The sequence below is a fragment of the Cebidichthys violaceus genome, unplaced genomic scaffold (assembly GCF_023349555.1).
Source record: "Cebidichthys violaceus isolate CVI_PGR_0920_01 unplaced genomic scaffold, fCebVio1.0.p SCAF_22, whole genome shotgun sequence".
Taxonomy (NCBI): domain Eukaryota; kingdom Metazoa; phylum Chordata; class Actinopteri; order Perciformes; family Stichaeidae; genus Cebidichthys; species Cebidichthys violaceus.
In genome coordinates this window covers 3,669,037-3,695,269 of record NW_027176395.1, presented here as the reverse complement: position 1 = coordinate 3,695,269, position 26,233 = coordinate 3,669,037, and the positions used below count along the sequence as shown (strand labels likewise).

The window sequence follows — 26,233 nt, the reverse complement described above, 5'->3', positions numbered from 1 at the left end:
ACGATACGAGCACATTATCCGCCGGTGCAAGAATGAAATAAAACTCATTAGGTGTGAAAAAAAAAAAAAAAAAACGCATTATTTGAGGCCGCAGACTAAGTCATAGTCGGTTCACAGCCAATGGAGCAGCTCAAGGCTGCCTCGGGATCGCATTGCAGTTTAGAGCTTCTGTTCTCTAGTTTGTAGACATTTGAGAGAGTTTTCACGACCACAGACATTAAATGAGCTGCACAGCAAAAAAGTCACACCATGTGTAAATTCTGTTTTCCACTATTTTCGCTTTTCAAAAGAAATTCATTTTTATCTGCAAATTGACTCCGCTCAACGGCTTCACGCGTTGATCGTTACTCCAAACTCTTGCTTGCACCAATAGCAGAACCACCACCAGAGGACGTCTTCTGATATATGCAGTATGTCCCTTGTCTTATCTGAGTGTTGCTTATCTGTGTCCACAGTGTGAAGAGGAAAGATTTCGCAAACATGACACGGCTGGTAGACCTAACATTATCCAGAAACACCATCTCCTACATCACACCTAATGCCTTTACCGATTTGGAAAACCTCAGAGCTCTACACCTCAACAGGTATGGCGTACAGCTGTGTTCGTGATATGAGTATTGCATGAAACTCCCTTGATCAATGTGAGGTGTTATACTTTATTTCCAAAAGCTACAAGCTGCTGTTTTTTTTTTTTTTTTTCATCTCTCTCTCTCTCTCTCTCTCTCTCTCTCTCTCTCTCTCTCTCTCTCTCTCTCTCTCTCTCTCTCTCCCTCCCTCCCAGTAACCGGCTGACGAGGATAAGCAATGATACATTCAGCGGGATGTCGAAGCTACACCACCTGATTCTGAACAACAACCAGCTGGTGCTGATCCACCAGGGAGCGTTCAATGACCTGCTGGCGCTGGAGGAACTGGACCTTAGTTACAATAACCTGGACTCTATTCCTTGGGAGACCATCCAGGTCAGGATCTCTTTAAACCACTGCAGCCTTTCCAACCAGTCTGGCTGGAGGCCCTTCAAAAAAAAAAATCCAATCCCGAGCACAATAAAATGGCCATAAAACGTCTTTTGGACATTTGTTTGAAATTGAAATAAAGAGATCTTAAAGGCTTTTGGATTGAACAGAGGCCATTATGTATACTATTTATTAAGCCTCACTGACACTTAAGCATTTTCAAGGATAACAGTTTCAATTTAATCGATGCTCTTTGCCAGCCAACAAGCAATTGTTATATAATACAAATGTCAGGGCAATCAGTTTACTGTAAAGTAAAGTAGTTCTACGCAACTTTGATAAATAGATGCCGCATTAGATAATCGTGTTTCGATAATGATTAACCACATGATGGCTTTGTTGTTTTCAGTTTAACTTTACATTTACAAAATAGACGTGTAAACACCATTAGTCAACTGCACTATTAAAGGAACAGTGGCAATAACCAGGATATTGCAGCCTAGGACGCCTAAATAAGTAAGGAAGGAAGTATTAAAACAGTTATTTGTCTCCCTGCATTCTTAATGTCCTCCACTTCCTCCTTTCAAAACAATAATGAAATCCTGTGTTTCTCTCTGTTGTTCCTGCAGAGAATGATTAGCCTCCATACTCTGAGTTTAGACCACAACATGTTGGACTACATTCCAGAGGGAACGTTTTCCCTGCTGCAGAAACTCAACCGGCTGGATGTCACCTCTAATAAACTCCAAAAGCTGCCACCGGACCCACTTTTTCAACGAGCACAGGTATTTTCAGAGGGTTTTTTTTTTTTTTTCCCACCACATCAAAATCCAATCTTACAAAAAAGGCCTGAAACTCTTAAAAAATAATCAGGCCCCTCATTTTAACATGTATTGGAGACAAACTGAATTCAAACTAAATTTATGAGTCACAACTTTGTTGTCCGTTGTATGTAAGATATCATGACTTTTTCATGCCTTTGTTATGCCTCCTCATAACTCAGGAAACATTTAGCTTTATTGGTTCAAATGAAATTCTTGAAAGTGCATTGTTCTAAAGATGTTACTGGTGAAAAGAGAGTGCTCTGCTTACAGATGAGATACATTCCATTGTGTAGTGTTTTGCACTTAAGAATAAGATAAAATGCGGCTGGGCCACTAATTGAAGAGGAGTCAATGGAACAGCTTCCATATTAGTGACAATAGACCCTTTTAACAGCAGCCATTTTGACATGTCATAGCAGCATAACACGGGTGTAATTGTGTAATCAATTTAATTATATTCCTATTCTATTTAGGGTGTCACAGTCATTCCAGTGAGCCAGATTGCACAATAGCTGGGCCCCAGCCCTCCTAAATGGAACAGGGCCATAATGAATGTTATTAATGTGTTTACCTGGCAATGACATGTCAAAATGACTGCTGTGCAAAGGGCCTATTAAATCACTATGAAAACTGTTTAGAGCGTATTTGAACCTTTTTCTTCAAAAGCGTGCAACTACATTCTGAATCATATTTCATATTGTCTGACCCTAGTGATTTATACAACCACTCATCCTATTCTGGGAAGCAGCTGGCCACATGTTAGAGAAGGGAAAATATGTATTTTATCACTATCATTTCTTTATCCGCTAATGGGAAAGGGCAAGCTGCCACACACTCAACGGGTGGAAACTGGTTGAACTAGACAGCTACCTTTTTGAAGAAGTGGATTTGAGTGTACAGCGAGGTTTTACTCGAAAATAACATGACTTGACTAATAAAGCTGTTTATTAAAAAAAAAAAAAAAAATGCAATCATTGTTTCACACTACCAGGTCCTGGCCACGTCGGGGATCATGACCTCCTCTTCTTTCGCGTTGTCATTCGGTGGGAACCCCCTCCACTGTAACTGTGAACTACTGTGGCTGCGGAGGCTGAACAGGGAGGACGACCTGGAGACTTGCGCCTCACCCCAACAGCTCTCTGGCCGATACTTCTGGTCCGTCCCCGAGGAGGAGTTCCTCTGCGAACCTCCGCTCATCACCAGATACTCCCATGAGATGAGGGTGCTTGAAGGGCAGAGAGTTACACTCAGGTACCCACTATCAGTTTGTAACTGACCTGCATAAAAATAGTCCGAATATGCATTAAGGTAAAGATAAACAAAGTTCTCTCCTATAACCAATCTGCCCAGTTGAGTAACACACACGGATACAGACACACACATACACACACTCTCTGTTTTGATTCATAGCTGTGTGCATTATGTGTACAAGCTGCACGGGAATGCAAAAAAAAAAAAACGTGTTCAATGAAGCACAAGACAGGAACATCACGCTCAACTTTTAAGGAGGTTGAAACTAAATCAAGAACAGGTCTGAGAGATGATGATTACTTCATTTGCATATATATTGGTCACACGCTTCCAATCATGATAGATGTTATGTTTTCAAATATGGAATTATGGGCACAAAAAAAAAAAAAGGGGGCAATGGAAATTAATGGGACGCTATTATTCTCTTTCCTTTATTGTATCTTGTCTTCAGCTCCGTATATAAGTTATAAATCGAGATTATCAGAAGGTCAACACACCTAACGTTTGTCATCTTGTGCAGAGTCCACGGTAATGCATTCAACAGCCAATGTCAGTCATGTTTGAAGAATGCGTACAGTGTGAGCCTGCAGCAAAGTCCCCTGAAAAATGACTCTCAGCTCTTATTTATTCATTTCATCAAAGCACGTCACTATAATTACAGCACATGAGAAATGTCGCAATGACCACGACGCTCTTTACTTTTGATTGCTTCGAATTTTGACAACTTAAAAGAACTTTTTTTTAAATTCACCAATTTCAATTCAGAGATGCACCTATACAAACGATCACTGTAGAAAATCTGCCAGAATGAAAAGAAGGCAATTCTTCCTTTAGTTCCACAATATTTAACTTACCTGATTAATGTTCGCTTTGGCACAATCCATGTCATATTTGTCATTCGGCCTAAAAGTCATCGTCATTAAACAGTTTTCTGTCCTTTTATTGCATCTCTGCTTCATGACTGAACCACATTAACATTTAGGAAAGAGCTCGTAGTTCACACTCATATAGTGCCTTGGTTTATTGTACATAATAACTAATTCAGAGCTGTGACTGTAAGTTGAGTAATGGACCAGTCAATGGAAAGATAATGAACTATTTAATTGTGTGTCACTCTGTGGTTTGTGCTTCTCAAATGCTATTATGTGCTGGTTTTCTTTGTCTTTTATGACAGTAAACAGAAAATCATTGTGTTTTGTGACTTTTGGAGAGGTGAAACAAGACATTTTGACATGTTGCAAAGGACCCTTAGAAATTGTGATGGACATTTTTGACAATTTTCTGACATCCTACAGAACCTACAAATAACTGTACTCTGCACTGTACACTGCCTTCCCTTTATTCACTGACCTCCTGCCTTATTCCCTTGTACCTTCTTTTTTGTCCCTGTTGGTAAGAATTGATTTGGTACCCAAATACATACAACACAGTCATTCAAAGACTGTAACGTAAAGCATTTTCTAACTTAAATTAATGTGCTCTGCCGACACAGTAGCTGATGTTCAGCCTCTTCCTCTTCCCACTTGAGTCTCAGCCAGAAGGTGGAGGGAATCCAGAAAGTTCCTTGAGGCAATGCTCTGCTTCCACTGTGCAGTTGACCCCATTCTGTCTTGTTTCTAATATGTTCAACTAATGCTGGTTTTCTCTCCCTACAGGTGTAAGGCAAGAGGTGACCCAGAGCCGGCCATCCATTGGATCTCTCCTGAGGGCAAGCTTGTGTCTAACTCCTCCAGAACGTTGGTCTACACCAACGGTACCCTGGACATCCTCATCAGTACGGTGAAAGACACAGGCTCCTTCACTTGCATCTCCTCCAACCCTGCCGGCGAAGCCCACCAAACGATAGACCTGGTCATTATAAAGCTCCCACACATCTCCAACAACACCAACAACATCCAGGAGCCCGACCCGGGATCGTCAGACATTTCCACGTCGACCCGAGGCGGAGCCAACGGGAGCAACGTGACGGGCGACGTGAAAGGCGGAGTGGATAAGAGGGTTGTGACGGCCGAGGCCACGTCCTCAACGGCACTGATAAAGTTCAACTTCCAGAGGACTATTCCAGGCATTAGGATGTTCCAGATCCAGTACAATGGGAGCCAAGATGACTCTCTGGTCTACAGGTAAGACATCACCACAGCGTTCATCACAGCAGAGTCAGACAGTTTGCGCAATGGAAACTGAACCATGATATGGCCAATGTGGAGGTAGAGGATTACCCAAGTCGGATCTGTATGGATTAGATTACAGTTGATTTGATGCAATTTTAATGACCTTGTTTGGATCCTGTTGCTAGGACGCCCTATGAGTACACGACCAGGGTGCTACAACGGCACTTCAATGCTTTGATTCTGAAAGATTCAACTAAGTACAGCATATGACACATACCCAAATGGAATGACAAATAAAAATGTGTCCAAGGCTAGTAAATATAACTTGCATAACTTCATAAACATAGTAAATGTTTCGCCCTGTCAAAAACGGAAATCGTGCTGATGTCGAAGAGGAGCATTGTTTTATCAAAGCACATGTGCAGACTATTTGTCATGGCTTATTGCATTACAGCACAGACATATATATCATATCAGGGCACATAAGTCCAACACAGAGATGAATCAGGGATGGACAAAAAAGACGGCAGACGAACAGCCGCGTGAAAAAAAGTTCACGATCCAGGACGGCCTTGACAGGGAGAGCCGTGCTAGTCCTTCTTGACTTTTGCCGTTTGCTCAGGATTACACAGATTACATCGATCTCGCAGGGAATGATTGTTATTTGAGCTAAATATTTACTCCGGTGAAATGGGGGAGAGGGAATTAACAAACACACAGAGCTTTCATTTGGGAAATCTGCCAGTATTATCTGCCTTTCATATCGCTGCTAATCCCTATACATACTTCATCAGTACGCATCCTCATGAAGAGCCGGGGGAGCATTGAGATTGACCGTCTGGGTCACGATAATGACAATACTCTAGGTTGTCACGTTTTCCCATGAGCTATGAATTTGTGATCCTTGATCTCTTACGGTCTTTATCTCTCTGTGACTGCACCAATATATGATTAACATACACAGATAATTCATAGAAGAGCCTGCTGGTATTATCTGTCGTGCATATTATTCCTAATCTCTGTACATAATTCATCAGCACTTAACCCGATTCAGAGAATGCATCATCAAGGGGTTTGGCGCCGATGGGATTTATAGCCGTCTGTCTCACAAAGACGTAGCGTCATCACTTTTCACATCAAGATAGACGCTCTTCCTCTCTATCCATCTCGTCCTCTCCTCCTCTCTCTCTTTCATGCTCAAAAGCACACCGACGCCTTTGTGCATTTGTGAGATTGTCATCCTACAACAACAAAAAAAAAAAAGGCTGCGTCTGTACTCTCAGACTTTAAAATACTTGGGTGGAAATTATTACAGTGGAGAGCGTGAAGGCCACAAAAACAAACAGCTTCCTGTGGGGACACGGAGGAGGGGCGATTAGACAGCCTTTCACCACCCACACCGGTCCTCCTGCGCTCTGTGACGTCACTCAAAGTCTTTCTTTCTTCCCGTCGTTTCATCCTCTCCTCCTTCGCTGGCTCTACCTTCTTCTCTCTTTTTTTTTTTTTTCTCCCCCCAATATTAAGCACTGAAGTCGTTTGTGTTTCTCCATGTTATTTTGCTGCTCTCTTGTCTTTAGATAGCGGATTGATTTCCATTCAACACCTTCTGCTGGCATAAAGCAGCAGTCCATTGATTTTTTTTTTTTTGCGGGGGGGGGTGGTTTTCATTACCCAAAACACTGAGAAGAAAGAGAAGAGGGTCGGAGAGGGATGAAGAGAATACAAAAGAAGGAGAATGGGGAAAAAAATAAGTGGAAAACATGGGAGGAACGTTATAGGGGAGAGATGGCGAGAGTGAGAGGGAGGGGGGAGGGCGAAAGACGGAAGACGAAAGACGGGCGAAGATGGGTCCTATTGTCACAGACAGGGTACGTACTTTTCAGGTTCAATGAGAGCTTATTGATTTGCACATTGACGTTTGTGCGCTTTAGCTCCCCACCTGTTCCACATAATGCTCTTGGGCTTAGCTGCATGTTTCCTTCATACTTTGAGCTCAGCTGTCTGCATAAACAGATGGATAAGTGAGCGGTAGTTTTAAAGCTTTTACAGGCACATCCTCCCGGTGATGTTAACCTCCTGAGCATGTGATACGCTGCCCATATGGAATGTAAAAGTTGCTACGCTCGATTGTGTATCGATCCCTGCAGGGTAGCTCCACCCTCCGCTCCTTCCACAGGGGGGTAGGTTCCGGGTCAGCTGCAGAACAGCACTTCTGGAGCTGACGGGGGATTCGGTGTCTTGCTCAAGGAAACTTGACACAGGCAGATGTTTACTGATACAGTACTGGTGTTTTAACGCCAGTAATCCTGCTTAAGTATTGTATTTCTATCCTGGAGGCAGGCCTACTGCCCAGCCGGTCGCACATCAAACCCCCTCACAGCAAGCAAACGCACAGCAATTCTGGTTTTGTTCAATCATCATCAATGTGTTAACAATAATCACTAGTGAAATATGCATTATTATATTAAGAGTGAATAATGGCTCAACAATAAATAATGTATAAATCTAAAAAGCAATTTGAAAAAGTGCCAATTTCAGATGTCAAATTGAATTGTATCGTACAAAATCAACAGAGTTTCATGTCTGTTTCCACGTCAACAATGGAGGTGATTATATCGGCTCCGTAGTTGTCGGGCGTATGGCAGACAGCTGCTGAGTATCCCGGTTTAGCTTCTTTCCAGTGTGTGTGTGTGTCTGTAAAGCTAATGTTAGCTTAACCAGCTTCAGTGCAAACAAACTGTAGCGTTAATGATTACTAGTTGTCGTACCATACCACGCCAACAAGCTGTTGTATTTAAACACAGCGCCACTTTTATCAGACTGACTGACTTGAAGCCTCAACATGCATATTCTCTTATCCTCCGACTATTCTCTTCATGTAGAATCATGGTGAATATGCGTGAGACATACCTAGCTTGTTTAAAACGTTGGCCTATAGTTTAATTCATAGAAAATGGTCTTAATTAAAATTACAATGAGCTACAATACTCAAATCATTCAGCCCTGGTCCTTAAAATGAAGTTAGAGATTTTGTTATTTCTGCTTCATGTTGCTAATTTTGTAACAAGGGACCATCTGTGAACTTATAATTGAGTTCAATTAGCTTGATTTGTTGTTCTGTCTTCAAGGCACTAAAACAGAGCACCATTTTAATTAACTGTACTTAAATGTATGTCAAAAGCTTGTATGGCTACCAAAACAAAACCATGTTTCTCGCTAATCATCCATCGCACCTTTCTGACTGTTTTTCCTCTTTTCTTTTATTTCTGGAACTGTGAGGAACTAAATTGAGTGATCCACACAGCCTCAGCTGTTAACCCCTTATTTCAAGGGAAGGCTTATATTGTGTAAATAATGTGCTGACCTTTTACACATGACCTATCACGCAGGTTTTGACCTTTACACCTCGCTGGTTTTATTGAACAATCCACAGCCGCGTCGATGATGATAATAAAACTAACAGGCAGCATCGACAACCGCGACCATAAAACGTAGAACACGCTCTTATTTAGACGCAGAGTCAATCACTGCGCTTAATTAAATGTTTGGGGGCGAATGCAAGCCATTCTGGGATTATGGAAAGAATGAATTCACAAATCATAGGATGACAAGATGTAGTGTCTAGTCGATGAATGAATTAAACGATGATGGTAAAAGCGCTGTGAAATAAATGTGCGCCTTGAACAGAAGATAAAGATAGAAAACAAAAAGGTATTTCAAATAATAACTGAAATATGTATGTAAAATCTATTTCATAACAATAATAAGACATAATCTAGGTACCAACATTTGGGTTGGATCATGCCTTTATCTGGACCTTTGGACTTTAAAAGCTTTGTTCTTGTAACCCCTTCATACAAAGCAGTACTTCATCACAGGTATAAAGTACAACCCAGTTATTTCTTACTCTTTCAACCCATTCAATCATTGGGAACCGCTGGTTTGAATGGTATTTCAAAACAGGAGGTATGCAATTATGATAGTTAGACTGAGATCAAAAATAATAATTAGAGAAAGAAATATTAAGGACAAAAAAAAATAAGAAAAAGTGTGTTGAATACATAGGTATTGAATACTGGAGTGTGCATTCTATTGACCTGTGTGTAATATCTGTATAAGAAAAATTAAAACTGTGCACATGCCCTCAAGATATGCTAAGATGCTTTAGAATTGATTCAATAAAATACTTGTTGATTAAAGGCTGAGGTAAAATATAGTTCATCCACTCCAAGCCTGCAGTCATAAAGGCTTTAAAATGTATGCCAAAACTGAAGCTGTATTGTCTTCATGGGACACAAACTCCACTTCACATCCACTAAGTTACTTACGAACACACACACACACACACACACACACACACACACACACACACACACACACACAAAACCCATTCTACCTCTACCCTAGTCCTCATCTGCTCTGCCGCTTGTTTTTCTTTCGTTTTTTCCTCGATGTTCATTCAGCGGTTGTTTTCTGCTCCAGCAGATCCATCGAGCTACAGGGGCTGGTTGCCATTTGCCAGGAAAAAAAAATACACATCAAGCAAATTGTGTGGCAAGCTTCTTTATGAGGCTACACAACAGGGGATGGGGGGATGAATCCAGGCTTTCAGGAAGGCAGTCTCTCCCCTTGTCTCTCTCACACTAGCAGGAAGTAGTTTATCCTTGCCTTTGGTCCCTGCAGCCCAGGTATAACACCTTGCTCAGCTGTGCTTAAGGCACGAAAAAACATCCGCCTTTATCCCGCCGTAATGTTCCAATTCTGATTTTATAGCACCATAAACATATTGTGGGCCTAACGTAACAGTGTTATTGTTGTAAGTAGACTGAGAGGTTTTAAACAGTTTGTTGTGTGTGTGTGGAGGGGGGGGGGGACGACGACGACGACTAACACAGCAGTAAGGATGACTCTAGGTAGGCGGAGTGGTAAAAGGAAGGAAGTAAGGAGGGTAAGAGGGAGACAAACGGAACATAAAGAAGATTAATATGACTGTTCAATCAGATGAGGGGAACTGAAATGTGTGGAAAGTTTAAGGGAGGGAAAGAGCGAACTAAGAAAGAGGGAGGAATGACAAAAGGAAGAAAAAAGAGGGAGGGAAGAAGGGAAGAACTAACAGCAGAAAGAGGTTGCCAGCAAGAATATTGAGTAGCAAGAAGAATGGGAAAAAAATGACCAGGGAGGAAGATTTGGGAGGACAAATGGATAAAAAAAGAGATTGGAGGAAAGAATGAGTTCTTAAGAAAGAAAGGAGAAAAAAAGGATCATACAATTATTTATGGGAGATTAAAAAAAAAAGACTAGTAGAGTAGAAACAAGTAAGAGTAGATAAGGGAAGAAATGACAGTATGGAGGGAGAAAGTGTGTAAGGAGCCAAAGGCAGCATTAAAGAGAAATGTAGATGAGTCAGCTGAACTGGAGGAATGGAGCTGAGCTGGCCAGAATGGTGTCTACACCACAGATGGTGCTGAAAGGTCTCCACATCTGGGACAGCTTCAGTTGCACGGCACCTTGACGTGGACTCTGCCGCCGCACTTATTTGGACTGAGCTCAGCAGTCCTGAGATCCTTGATGGAGCCTTCTGTTTTTTTCATTAGCGTTGAATTTAGGCATTGGCAAAATAGAAAAAGTGATTATTTATTATTACACGCATGCTCTACCACACTTAAATACGCATATACCCCTATAAGAAGAAGTGAATACACATTAAAGCCATTTCAAAGTTATGATTTGTTTGTAACCTTTCAATATTCTAATATTAACTGATAAAGGGAAACATTTGTGTTAATTGGTAAGACATGATCATTAGCACAATAAAGAAGCTAAACTTAGCTGGTTAATAATATTCATAACTAAGCTATTTTTCTTCCCAGTTATCTTAGTGTGTGAGGATGATCCTGAGAAAAACAAATCAAAGGATGGCACTAATTACAGTTTTTAGATAATGATCATCCACTCTGGCATTTAAAGAAAAAGGGTGTTTTACTGGGAACTGTGATGTTGTGACTGCAAATAAAATATAAATGTCTTAAACTGTTCAGTGTTGGGAAAATATTATCCTTACTGTATCTTCTGAGTAAGACGTTAACCACCAGTGTGAACACTCCAACACGCCATTGCTTGGCCACTAGCGAGGTGGCTACTATCAGCTACTGTCCTCTGAGTCGACTCTGAACGGGGTTTACTGAAAAAGAAAATGGATGGGGAGGTGTTAGCAAAGCCCACCTGGCCGGGGCTCAAGATCCCCGTTCCACCTCTGACTACCAGCTGTGTGGGTGCTTGTTAACCACTCGCACAGGAATCAGGGGCATTATGCATGGTAAATCAGAGATAAGAAGCTAGCTCCTGAAATGTTTCTGTCTGCCTTAGAGACTCAGACCTATTAGCATGGCAGAGTGCCATCTGCTGTGTAAGCCACATTAGCTTCGAGGTCAACAGTAATGGGGCAGGAGTTGAGCTACCATTAATCCTCTTCTCTTTGTGCTTAAAAACCAGTTCTTAACTGGTTTGATTGTACTTGTGGCACACCCTGGAGTGTGGTGTGTTGGTGTTTGCTTAATTCTTCAGATAATTAACATAATTAGAAAATTAAGTTGAATAGGTAAGACATGATAAAATGAAAATACCATGTTGCCATTTCGTACGTATAGGAATAGGGCAACAATATTTGAGTTCTGAGTTTTAAATTACAATTTTGAGTTTAATGGTCTGAATTCAGAATTTGTTTAGTTCAGACAAGTTTATGTTTTGGCACATGTATTCCAAATACAACACATTCAGTTATGAAAGTGGTTACTGTGAATACTACCAAATCATTATGTCAAAAATAAAACATTACATTCCCTAATCAAACGGTGCAGGCATTACCCAACACTCAAAATAGCAGTGGAACAAAACAAACAAAAATATAATATAATAAAGAACCACAAAATTATAAATCGGAAGCAAATATACAAAAACAAACCATAATTGTCAGTCATTTGTCAGTTTTGATCAAAATGAAGAATAATAAAGAATCCCAAACACAATCAAATATTAATCTCAGAACTCTGACTATAAACTTCTCATTTGGCGCTAATCCTCTTCCATAATTTAGTGGATGCATTATATAATAGCAAGAAGAAGAACGTGAGAGGATGAGGATAACACATGTTTAAAAAGTGCTGTGTAAAGAAAAGTTTTTCAAAACCTATAACTGCTTCTGCATGCTATTTTCTTGGCTTTTCTGACAAAGTTTTTCACGTTCCAGGCTATTTAATTTAGACTAGCTTGCATTGCGGTAGCATGGGAGGCTTTAGCCAGAAGCACTGAATACCATTTTCTGAAATAATTGGACAATCTACTTTTAGATATCTGTGACCCACATTTTGGTCCCATCCCTGTTTGGGCAACAGTGCAATTTTAAAATGTTTTATTTATTTTTTTCTTCTGTTCAAACACACTATTGAAAGTGGGTAGTGTTAATATAGGGCCACTGATATTTGCACCATTTTTTTTTTCTTCAGTTTAAGCAGCCTAATTAGCAGAGGCTTGGTGTGGGATGCTATTTCATAAAAGGAGCAGATGTTAGAATATCATGGAAATGTTGCTTTGAGTTTTTTTTTTACAAATACATTTTTCAAGATATTTGGGTAGAACAATCCTACCACAATGTCTGTGTAGCAGTTGTTCTCTTGCTTTCAGACATATCACAAGAGTGGAAATGTAGACATTCAATTATTCTTTATTCTGAGCGTATTAATATCTTGCATTGTTGGCTTGAAAGCTAATGTTCAAAGTTCATGCTTGATCTTCGGAACGGCAGTTGACAATAAACGTTTTTCTGTATGTTTCTTGTATCTGCTACTACTATCCAACTACTCCTTTAAGTCAGTCAAAAGCAAACGGTAAACCTGTGAATCTAAATCTCGGATGTGACACGATGACGGCAACAAGTTCACAAGTGAAACCGAGTGTTATATTGGTTACTCGCTTGCCAGGTGTGAGTCTCTGAGAAAACTCAAAAACTCAACAAAATTCAGGAAAATGATATTCAGGTCACCAACATTTTTTTGGGGGGGAAACTGGACAGCTTCCCCTCCCCTTATGAAATGCAAAAACAATATCCCCCTGCAGCTATATGAAACCACTAATAAGCTAGCCCAGAGCAGTGGATATCATTTAAAAAACATTGGAAGTTGCTGTCACACATGGTTCGGCTGGGCTCTGCTGCTGGGGGAGCCACTGACTGCAGCAGAGTTATTAGGAGCCCTTGCCCCTTTATCGCGCGACTCCAGCTCGACCTGGAAGCCCTCGCCCTTGTGTGTTGAATCATTATCTTGAATGCCCCCCCCCCCCCCCCCCCCCCTCCTTCCGGAATAATGCGCGTCTGTGACCTGCAGGCTTTGTCCAATATTTAATCAAGTGAAATGGCCTGAAAGTAGAACAATCTGGTATCATAGTTCACTGTTCTGTGCATAGAGGCGATCATTGTTACTTTAGTCAGAAAGTAGAGAGAGTAACTAATGGAGAGCGCGTTGTCCTCCTGGCTTCGGAGTGAGGAAAGCTAAAGTTGATTAACAACAAACACTCGCATCCGTGAGCGTGCGCACGGTAAGGTATACCGGGCATGCAGCGCCGTATCGGTGACGAATGTTGGCAGAGAGCAGGACGCGGTGACAGCCGCCGGGACGAAGAGGCTGTCATGGGAGGAGAAGATTACTGTAATGGAGCACACACACACACATACACACACACACATACACACACACACACACAGACATAATATATTGCAGACGCAGATACATTGTGTACATATACGTACACAAATGCATACTCACAGAGCAGCATGCACACAGACACTTTCTCTTGTGTAATGAAAGCATAATGAAACCCAGAAACACACACACACACACACACACACACACACACACACACACACACAGGCGCTCTGGGCTGAGGGCTTGGCAGAGCAGAGTAGATAGATTAGTGTAATAGTCTCGGCCAAGGCAATCATCTGCCCACTGTAGGGCTTCAGATACTGGCAGCAAGATCCCGCTCAGACACAAAGAAATTAACCACAATGAATGAGTCAGTTTGGATGATTTCACAATCCTAACGGCTCACACAGTCAGGGAATAATCATATGCAAGGCAAAAAAGGAAACCCACTGATTTGCATGAAAATATATATTTGTGAACTCTGCATGCGGCGGAGCGGGGGCCCAAGCACATTATCGATATCTCGATGTTGCATTGTATCTATGAATTATAGATGATGACAGCTTGGCTTACACGTCGACAATGAATACCAGCTATGCAATGTGAGTGTTATTGGCCGCAGCGTCCGGTTGAATGGATTTTGCTCAGAAGCTCATTTGGGCTGTGTCCAGGTCAGGAGGAGTCATGTAGCTAATGGTTTCTTGGAAGCGAGTGTTCCTGAGGTGGCGAGAAGAGAGAACGTAATCTATTTGTGTGGATACAGGGCGAAGCAGCAAACAAACCCTCCAGCGAGGTACATAATTGCTGCCACTTTCATAGATTTTTTTTTTTTTTTTAACCAAAGCACATTCAGTGTTTTCCGGAATTTAACACAAGCTGCAACATTTTCTTTTTAATTGGCCTTGTTACTGTTTTAAATCACAAAGTGTCTGTCTGTCTTCACTGTAAACAAAGCATACTAATAGATGCCCAGATGGCCCACGTTCAGATATACTCTCATGCAGAAACAGTGGAGAGGAGAAACATCGATGACATGTTTTTGGAGATTTAAGACAGCAGTCTCCTTCTTGAAACCATCAACTAAAGAAATACCTCTTGAAAGAATGTGACACCAGAGTATACCATCTCATTAGGGCGGCTTTTTTTTTTAACCAGTTTTTATTCTCCAGGCATAAAACACACAAGCCTATACATGCCATTAGTTGTTTATTATATATAAATAAGGCATACAGAGATATGTACATGTCCTATAATATTCCTATGGTGATTTAGAGCATGTCTGATATTCATTTTTGTTTATAATATTAACCTCAATATAATTTTTACTGCTTTTAATGGCAGTAAAAAAAAAAAAAAAAAGACTTTCTGTTGTGGCTACTCAACAGGGATTGACTGTCATTTTGAACATGTGATATTGATAGAATATTATAAGGAGGTCAGGCTGTGCAAGCCGCAGAGGCCCTCCAGATAATGGGGAGAGAGAATTGCCTGGTAGTGCTGCAGTCCAAGATTGAGAGAGTGGGCGGGAAATTCATAACACACTCGCATTCAGGGCGGCCTTAGACACAAACCTTAGAACGTATTCCACCGTGGCGCCCATCAGTTTACTGCCCTATTTACCTTTGTGCGCTCATATCAACTTGTTGCTGCAGAGAGAATGCACCTTGTCTTCCATACTAACGGTTTTCTGAGATGAAGAAGAAAAATACATACTTTATTGATGTCCGAGGGAAACGCACGCACATACACACGGTACCCTATGCGCATGCATTTAGGGCGAGATGTGAGATTGAGGGAACTGCCCACGGACAGGAACCCTGTGTAGTCGGGGCAACGCCTAGGAGGTCGAACTGGCACCTCTCCCACCGGTCGATACGCATATACTGCAACTGGCAACCAGTCTGGTTCCCACGTCAAGTACCCATGGACTGAGCTACCGCCGCCCCAACGACGGTCCAGAATTGAACCCGGGATGTTGCTGTTATATGGCAGATGCTGTAAAGACAAGAGTAGTTTGCTTTAGGCCTCTTTCCTATAGTGTTTAAATCCTTGAAGAACCCAGAGGTGCAGGCATTTAGGGTCAAGGAATGTTCCAAAGAAATAGTGTGACAACGTTTCAGCACAACCACATTATTTAACACTAAGATATTGATGCTTTGCTGGCTAATGTTACACACTACCACGCACACACACACACACACACACACACACACACACACACACACACACACGCATCCATACACACAAATGAAGCCCAAGGCCACGGCAGTAATAGGGAAATTAATCTCTGTCCGTGTATGTATATGTATACAAATGTAGCTGCTTGTATCTGAGCTTGTTGGTGGCGGCGGCAGCATTCGCTCCTATCATTAACCTGCACACTTCAATGTCACTTATTGTGTCCCAACACAGAAATAATGGTATTGCGATTGTGTGTGGGACCAAGGTTCACCACCCTTGTGATGAAAACATTACGAGAAGCAAAGAGGAGAACACTTATGGTCACCCAGTGTTACGATGCTCCGATTAGTATTCATGGGGTCATATAGATACTCACACACACACACACACACACACACACACACACACACACACACACACACACACACTCTTACAGCCTTGTGCTGTTATTCCACTGAGGACACACTAATGACCTACCGCCACATTCATTCCCTAGCTCTTAATACTAACCATTAAACCGCACCATGTCTCCTAACCTTCACTTAACTCAAGCTCTAAACCAGATGCTTAACCTGGCCAAAACAGCCCTTTGCTCCTCTCAGTGCACACACGGCTGTGAGCTGTGAACTAGCAACCCTCTTTGGTTTTAATGATGAATTTCATTAGCATTTTAAAGAGGGAATCCAGGAAAGCTGACAAGCCCTTTTTAGGGAAACTGAAGTGCAAATGTGCAAATCATCTCGTAGATGAGTCAAGTGTCCAGTGAAGAATAACCAGCTTCAATCTAAGTGGCAAAGCACCTTTGTATTTGTCGAAAACAATACCCAGATGTATTCACTTTAAATTCAATGAAAACAAATCCCTTTGTATGTTTTGTTTGCGAAACCTGGTGATGAAAGATTTTGGAAAGGAAAGGCACCTCCCCCGATCTGTGCAATAATCATCTACTTGGTCTGCTGTTCAGCTGATGACTTTTGGGGTTTTTGAGGATTCAGCACCAAGCTATACACAGTTGAGTTTTCTTCTCTGTTGACTATTTTATTTCTATTCATTCTTCTTCCTTCAACAGCATACTTGAGTCTTTTGTCCAGTGGAAGAAGGTGCTTTCGGCATTTAATAACAAAGCAGACTGTAAATGTAGTACAGACAGCGTATGTGTTTGCTAATATCGTATGCAGTCCTATGTCGCACCTGTACCCCCCCCTACTGTTAGACAGGAATGTACCTAATACTGCTACAGTCTAATGGAAATGAATGTAGGGTTTCAAAGTTGTTTTAGGCTGCTATGTTAACATTTAACACTTAATAACATTTAGCATCTTCCCATCGCATGTCCCACAGAGAATTATGACCTGACCTAGTTTTTTAGCTCATTGTTTTGGTCTTTTTTTGGCAAAAAACCCACAATGCATCACCTGCCCAACAGAAAATGGCAGACATACAAAGTTACATATCCTAGCTGGGTGTGTACATAAGAGACAATGTTCTAGTATGTTCACCATATCAACCCCTAGGATGTAGAGAAAAATGCAGGTTTAATATGTGTTAAGGGCAAATCAACACCAGCTTAAATGCCTCATGTCAGATGATTTTAATTCATTTGGTCTGAGGACATTGGTCCAAATGGGAATCCAAATCTTACCAGCGCATTCCTTATCGTGCATTGTACGTTGTTGTTCCTCAAAGGGCATCTGGTCTGTTGATGCTGTCAAATATTACATTGTATTTCCTGTCCCTCCCTCCCGCTCTCGCTCTCTCCTTTGCCACAGAATGATCCCGCCATCGAGCAAGAACTTTCTGGTCAACAACCTGGCAGCAGGGACCCAGTACGACCTGTGCGTTCTGGCCATCTACGACGATGTCATCACCTCTCTGACAGCGACGCGCGTCGTCGGCTGTGTGCAGTTCACCACCGAGTCGGAGTACATGAGGTGTCATTTTATGCAGTCTCAGTTCCTCGGCGGGACCATGATCATCATCATCGGAGGGATAATAGTGGCTTCGGTGCTCGTTTTCATCATCATTCTGATGATACGGTACAAGGTGGGTCTCTGTCTCTCTCTGTCTTGCTTAATGCATTCTGACCAGAAGGAGAGAGGAGAATAAGAGCGGAGAACTTGTCATTAAGTAGGACGACGAGCACTCACGAGACACGTTTGACCATTTAAGATCCAGTATATCACAGCCATATATGCACACATTTAAAAAAACTCAAAGTTTCCATCCATCTTTTTCCTCAGGTGTGTAACCCTGGTGAGGGTGGTAAAGGCGTTTCATTGTCGATGACCAACGTTCACTCACAGACCAACGGGCAGCAGTCACAGGGATGCACCGTGACTCCCAGCTCCTCTAAACACGGCTCAATCGGATTAGACGACCTCTCTGGAGGCACAAAGAAAAGGAGCGGAGCAGCAGGAGGAGGAGAAGTGTGTAAGGATACGATAACTCAGTCGTCCGACTCATCCCTGCCTGACTGCTCCACGACTACGTCGGTTCTCAGCCAGCCTTGGGGAGCCAGAAGTCCAACAGCCGGAGCCGATGAGGAGAGAGCTCAAGCCGGCGTCTCGTCGCCCACCGGCACCGGCGGTTCACTGACCAAGCCAAAGCGGAAGCCCGCTCCGAGTAAGCCAGGCTCGGCTTGCTCCAACCTCTCGCCCACTGCTGAAAACCTCCCCTCCTCCTCCCCTCGCCCTCCTTCCTCCTCCTTCTCCACTGCCTCCTCTGCTCTCCTCCCCTCCACCCCGCTGGAGAACCTCAACACCAACCGCAACAACTCCACCTCCCTCAACCAACCCCCATCTTCCTTCTGCCCTTCCCCTTTCTCCAGCCCTCTCGCCACCCTGAGCCCCGTGCCCTCCACCCGATTTAGAGAGACGCCGATCCTGCGCAGGGCTCCCCGCACCTCTGCCTCCGCCAAGTACCGGACTGTCCCCGTGGAGGAGGCTGGGAGGAGCAGGGCGAGGAGGAGGTACTCGCTCAGTGAAGGCGGCGCAAAGACTCACTCGTCCCATCAGGGAGCAGGAGGAGCGCCCAAAATAGGGCGCATAATGCGGAACAAAAGGAGCCAATCAATGAGCGGTATTCTACTCCCGAAAGACGGGGATGGAGACTCGGAAAAAGGGCGGTGCGATTCGGACTGGATCTTAGAAAGCACGGTTTGAACTGGAACGAGACAGAAACCATAAAAAAAACAAAAACTTTGAGTCATTCATATTTGTTTATCTTTTGTATGAGTGTATGCGTGAGGTTTTGTGTGTCACTTTGAACTTCTCTAGAGGCGTGTGAGTGAAGGCTAATGTGTGTTTGTTTGTGTGTGTTGTTGACATTTTGGATGTGGGTTTTTTGGTGTGTACAGTTTGTGTGCGCGTGTTCATGTCGGAACCTGTGTTTATAGATGCTTGAAAGGGTGGTTGTGTGTTTTTGGGTGAAAGCGTGAACATATTCTTTTTTTTCTTTTTCAGCCTGTCTTTTTTATTATTTTCATGATTTTTCTTCGCAGTTCTTTGTATTCAGTTTACAGTTGTTGTTTTTTTCTCTCTCCCCTAAACAGTTTCCTATCTGGTTTTCAGTCGGTTCATTCAGCGAGCGGATAACTCGCCTTGTCTTGTAGCGTCGAGTTGTCTCGTTGGTTCCACTTTATAGCACAAAACAAGACAATGGGCTCGCCACGTCATTTCCCGATTCACACTCACCTTATCTGAAAATACCACGAAAAAGGGAAATATTACAGGAAAAAAAAAAAAGAGGAATTCAAAAAAACAATACATGAACTGCAAAGCACACCATTCTCACGCTCACACGCCCACAGGAAGTGTGTGTCCAATGCCGCAGCAAGAGAATAGCAGTCGGTGCCTTCTTTTGCACTAACAGACCCTCTGACAGACGATATATCCAGTGTTAGGACTCCACCACGCTCCCTGACCGAGGGACTAGGACGGAGGGGACCAGACGTAAAGGAAGAGAGTTCACACATAGCCTTTCTTACCTACTGAGGAGTACAGACGTCGCTTGACATATAGACAGACACAAACGGAGACAGGAAGTAACAAACAAATGAAGACTTTAAACGGACCTCTTATGAAATTGATATTTTTTAAACGGAAGAATAAAAAAAAAAAAAAAAAAAAAAAAACACATACAAACCCTGTGAGCTTTTCACTGACATTGGTATACTACAGCCTGTGTTGGTCACAAGCTCCCGGAAAGCTACTGTACAGAAAAAGACAACATGTACTGTGTTGTTATGTTGTGTAAAATAAAAAGGGATAAAATGAAAACTAGAAACATGAAACGTGTGTTTTATGGACACAATATACTTGTGAGGAAATGTTGTTTACTTGATATTTGCATATTAAGCACGGGTGAGGTTCTAACTGTAGCAATAAAATCTCCAGCGTCAGTCGCTGCTGAGATTGATTCTCACTACAAGGAACGGTAATATTAATAGGAGGACACTTTTCAAACTGGCATCAATGTTTGTGACATCGATTGTTATTCAAGCTACTGCATCATGTCTTTAGAAAACAAAAGAAAGACATCCCTGCTGCAAATCAGGACAGACGGATGACAGTTTTCAATTAAAACAATTTGAGTTTTACTTTTTTATTCAATCTTTTTGTGATTTGATACAACACACTGACTGTCTGGCTGTTCATTTAGGGTAAAAAATCTATTTTCCAAAACTTCCCACTTGCCTCCCATGAGGCCTTGACAATATTCACCAAGTCTCATGGGAATATCTTGTTGTTGAGTGCTTACAGAAATAACCATTGTCTGATCTTTGTTAATTCTTTCTCATACCAAATGGAAATCATACATTTGGTATTTGATTCATACTGTTTTTTTGTTTTTTTTAATCAAGGCTGAAATTGTGTGTCATAAAAAATGATGGCCATGTGGAAACAGAGGTGTCTTGTACTCATAGGGGGCAATCTATTGAGGTTCTGCCAAAAAATGCACAGAGAGGGATAAAAGCGAAACACAACTGTTTGAACTTCTTGTTTCTTTTTGCGGTTGCTCAGAGAAAACCTTGGCTCCCACTTGCTGACATATGCATTACCATGGTAACCAAATGATCTTGCATAATTATATAGACCTTGTCCTTGACAGTTCCCATGAATGATGGATGGATTTAATAACAATTCACTTTTGAATTGATCTCAACAATTCTACCACCACGAAAAACCTGGGGTCGGCGTTTTTTACTTTCACACCACAAACGAACCGTGCCAGCATGTCATCGGTCCAAGACCAATCTGGTCTGCATCCGAGTTTGATTGACAGCTTTCGCACCAGCCCAAACTAATTTGAATAACATCAAACGGGTTAGGGTGTGATATTACCATATCAAGTCATGGTAATTAAACCGAGTAGGAATTTCTCTCGGACCCAAACTCCACCTTCAACATCTCCTCTAAATAGTGATAGCAGCAATAAGGATGTGGGGTTACACACTGCATATCATAAACCCCACACAGTCTGCTACCGTAGACCAGCACCTACAGATACAAGGCGACCTGGGGGGGCCACAGCCAGTATGGGTGAAGTCACTATTCGTTAACATCAACGCAGGGACTTAATTCACTTTGGAATTAAATCACTGGAATTTGTTTGACATGAAACAGTTCTGACAGGCAATTGCAAATGGATGTTCTCACTTCAATTATCAGACATTGATGTTTTAATGAAGTAAATTGAAATGACTGAACGGATCATGCAAGCATATTTTGTTGTTTTTTTTCCGGTGTTTTTCTACAGTTGGCAGGACCTCACCGTTAGACCTTTAGGTTCGATCATTAATAATGAAGTCAATGAAACTGAAGTGTCTTATCCTGACAAAAGTTGTTTAATTAAAGCGAGTGAGATACAAACCTGAACTCCTGTGGGACTAAAACCAAAATGACCCCCCCACTGCTGCACTAAGATTGCATTCAGGTTCTCTCCCTGGTTTTGAATTACAATGGCCGATGACGCCAACAGACATCAGGTGAATATTTCAACAGGAACCCGAGTTGCTGGACTGTCATATGATCGGCTGAGAGGGGAAACAATTGTCCTTGTTTAATTTGTGTTAAAAGCACTTTGCCTCAGCTGCAGAGCTGTCCTATACAGCCAAGTGAGGCAGCTCACACATCCGCAATCATACTGTGCTTAAAATTGTGTCAATAATGTCCTGGTTCATGCCTCCTTGACTGACCTTCCAATGTGTTTCTTAAGCTGTAAATGCTTGATGGTAATAGGCTTTGGAGGAGACAATCCCTCGCTATATCCTTCTTCCACATTTCCCCTCCCCTTCACCCCCTTTTGCTCCCTTCATCTCTCAGTTTCTCTCATTTATCATTTATGTTTTTTTGGGGGGATTTAGCAGGAGCTTTTTGCAGTAAGTGATAGTTTGTGTAGGAGAAGATTAAAGCAATAATCTGTGACATTCGCCCTGCATTTAAACTATTAAACACAGGTTTTGTTGAGGACTCCAGAGTCACATGATCCACGACTGGAAGACAGCTCTGATATGGGCAACCTGATCAAGACCCAGCGGAGGTTTGAGTCACATTGTGGAAGCAGGTGGTGGGTGGCAGAGGTGCCTGAGAGAAAAGAAACTGAAACTGAGGATAAATTGTGAAAATGTTAGAAACAGTTGGAAAGAATGACTAAACAAATGCGATGGGAAGCAAGAGAGGAGGATGGACAGCAGAGACAATGAGCCTTATTACAGAAATCCATGATATTTTTATATTAAAGACATTGCTACGTGATCCAGAATAGTCTGTTGCAGATCAAAGTGAGTTTTTCATATCATTCTTTATGACATGCTATGGTACGATTTCTTTTAACACAATACTATGACTTCTTTGACACACTATAACGTCACTTTTTATATTTTAGACATTTATGACATTTTGAAATAGTATACTATGACATTTTGATATACTACACCATGACATACTGAGTATGAGTTTTTTGTGCCTTTTCTCATCATACTGTACAGTGACTTTTTTTCCGACTTGCATCACCATGGTTTTTCTTTGACATACTATAATGTTTTTTATTAATTGTTTTGACCAATTATTATATCATTTTCATCTAGAATTTTTCTTTTTGAAACTTTTTTTCCAAAAATGACGTATGACTTTTTTTTTACATAGTCTACTGTGACTCTTTGAAAACTTTTTTCGACATTCTATACTGGTGACTTATATACTAATTTTCAACTTTTTTAATTACTTTTTTTGACATACTTTACTATAACCTTTTAATTTGAATTGTATTACTTTCTTGAACATACTATTAGATTACTTTCATGGTATTTTTAGGACATACTATACTATGACTTTTTGTGATTTTTTTTCAACATTTCTTTTACTTTTTCCAACATAACATACTGTGCATTTTTTTGTACTTTTTTTTGACTTACTATACCATGACGTATTTTTTTCAAAATACTATACAATGACTATCATGACTTTTTTCGACATACTATATGTGGTGGAAAAAAAATCTTTTTAACCTCCCTGTGAGAAATAACTGAGATGAGAAAACTCTTAAATATAAAAAACATATTTAATGAACAGTTTGTAATAATTCAGCTGAATGGATAGAGTTCTTTCCCCACGGATGGTTCGGAGGTCTAACAACAATGAATAGACAAAGCAGATGTCGTCCTCCTCTGTCTGCCGATGCACCCACCAAGGCCATGTCCTCAGCCTTCTGGTGGGAAGAGGGTTAGGTGGTGAGATCAAGATGACACTACTGCAAGTCAGAAATACTAAAATACCTTTAAGTGGTGACATAAGGATAACACTACAGAGGGAAAGAAATGCTAAAATACCTTTGACATGAGATCATTTCAATTAGTCTTGTTGGCCTCGTCTGCATTTCTGCAGGTTTTGAGCAATACAAGTTAACTAAGAGAACGGTATGATACATTTCTCCAACACTATACTGTAACCTTTTTATTATTGATGAACTATATTATAAATTTTTGTGACTTTTGTCGACAGACAATATGAATTTCTTCAACATAATATACTATGTCTTTATTCAATATTACTATGCATATTTGACATAGTATAATATGACATCTTTTTAGTTTTTTCGACACACTACGACTTATTGCGATATACTACACTATGACTCTTTTGTGACTTTTTTCAACGTACTGTACTTTGACCTTTTTATTACTTTTTTCAACATACTATACAATTGTAGTGGACTCTTAGTGGACTTAAGGACATAATTCAGCAGGAGTGGTGGTGTAGTGTGAAGTGAATTTGGTTAAGTCTCACAGGGATATTACTCTGATGCTGCTCATGGGGAGTATGACAGGCTCCCTTTTAGAGAAGTAGTGTCACCATGGTAATGCAACGTCATTTTGGGGTTCAAAGTGATGTGATGTTCGTGTTTTGGTTGTCATGTTTTTTGGGAGTTTGGATTAAACGGCGACAGTGGTGTGCAGCCAAAAAAGAGACGTTTGCTGTCCTTGTTAATCTCGGCGCTCCTACACTGTCCTTCACTTTCTTCAACATACTATACTACGACTTTTACATGATTTCTTTCGACATACTATACAGTGACTTTTTTGACAAACTATACTATGAATTTTGTACGACTTTTTTCACTATTTTCAACATAGTATATATATACATATATATATATATATATATATATATATATATATGTATATATATATATATATACATATATATATATATATATATATATATATATATATATATATGTATATATATATATATACATATATATATATATATGTATATATATATATATATACATATATATATATATATATATATATATATATACATATATATATATATATATATATATATATATATATATATATAATATACTTTTTTTGACTTACTATACCAGGACTTTTTTAATGACTTTTTTCAACATACTATACTATGTTTTTTTCGGCATACTATACTATGATTTTTCCTGACATACTATACTATGACATTTTTTAATATTTATTCGACATACTGTACTCTGGCTTTTTTCGTCATAATATACTATGACTTTTTATGAATTGTGTAGACATATACTAAGACTTTTTTTTTACTTTTTTCAAGATACAATAGCATGTTTTTTTCATAACATAGTTATGTTAAGACATATTAAACTCTTCCTTTTTTCGGCATACTACTGTATGCTATGACGTTTTTACACTATACTATACTAAGACTTTTTTCATAATTCTTTCTGACAACGATGACAGTTTCTTTACATTGTGGCATGATTTGTTGCTTTTTGAGATCTTTCAGCCTACTATATAAGTGATTTCTTGATTCAACAGGTCTGGCAGTAATCAGGCCTGGGTGTGGCTAGTGATTGAACTCAGCTTTCCAAAAAATCACAGTTCATTCATGATTTATCAAGGGGGGGCAATTACTTTTTCACAAGTCGGTTTGGATAGCTTTTCTCCCTTAATAAATTAAATCATCATTTAAAAAGAGCATTTTGTATTTACTCGGGTTATCTTTGTCTAATATTAAAATTAGTTTGATGATCTGAAACATTTAAGTGTGACAAATATGCAAAAAAAAAAAGAAACCAGGAAGGGGGCAAATACTTTTTCACAGCACTGTAGGTGTGAAATTCTTTCTTGTGACGGGTTTGGTTGCTATCTTCCCAAATCAGGCCCTGAATGAATATACAGGCCAGATCCCTTTGTTTCAAAGCACATGGTTAGAAGCACATGGTCAGATCCCAACAACTACAAATAATTTATAACTTTTTTTGAAGTAACATAATATCATTTAATATCTTTTATCATACTATACTATGATTTTTTCTTGATTTTATTTAATTTTTTATACATTATTCTTTTACATGACAAATTGCAATTCAATTATGTGAAAAAACAATATTTTATTGACATTAGAAAATGTACACACTTTATATGCTTTGTAAAATTAAAAATTAAAAACACTACAAAAATTTGGCCAAGTGCAATTCACCAACAAAAAGACACATTTTCTCCTAAATTTCACTTTTAACATTTGAAACTGTTTTGCTTGGTATCCAACCAACAAGCTAAAATGCTTGCTTAGTTAATATAACTATGGAACATGATGGTTTCACTTACATTGGCTTGAAAAGTACATTTTTTAAAAGGGGGCTTTCAAAAGAAACTAAATTCAAGATGGTGGCCGCGGCCATAGCTGTGGCTGATGTTGTAGCCCTTGTTG

At 40.5% G+C, this 26,233-nt stretch overlaps 1 protein-coding gene across 2 annotated transcripts in view; it reads left to right on the top strand.

The window, feature by feature from the left end:
• Positions 1–20,151, top strand: part of LOC137877855 (leucine-rich repeat and fibronectin type-III domain-containing protein 5-like) — a 100,697-nt gene extending 80,546 nt beyond the window's left edge. For both annotated transcript variants that reach the window (XM_068718011.1, XM_068718012.1), the window contains 7 exons: positions 456–584; positions 782–962; positions 1,586–1,741; positions 2,772–3,031; positions 4,687–5,154; positions 17,789–18,062; positions 18,260–20,151. In XM_068718011.1, coding sequence (XP_068574112.1) covers positions 456–584; positions 782–962; positions 1,586–1,741; positions 2,772–3,031; positions 4,687–5,154; positions 17,789–18,062; positions 18,260–19,180 — 2,389 coding nt within the window. In that variant the 3' untranslated portion in view covers positions 19,181–20,151. The remainder of the gene's footprint in view (positions 1–455; positions 585–781; positions 963–1,585; positions 1,742–2,771; positions 3,032–4,686; positions 5,155–17,788; positions 18,063–18,259) is intronic.
• Positions 20,152–26,233: the final 6,082 nt, after the last annotated feature.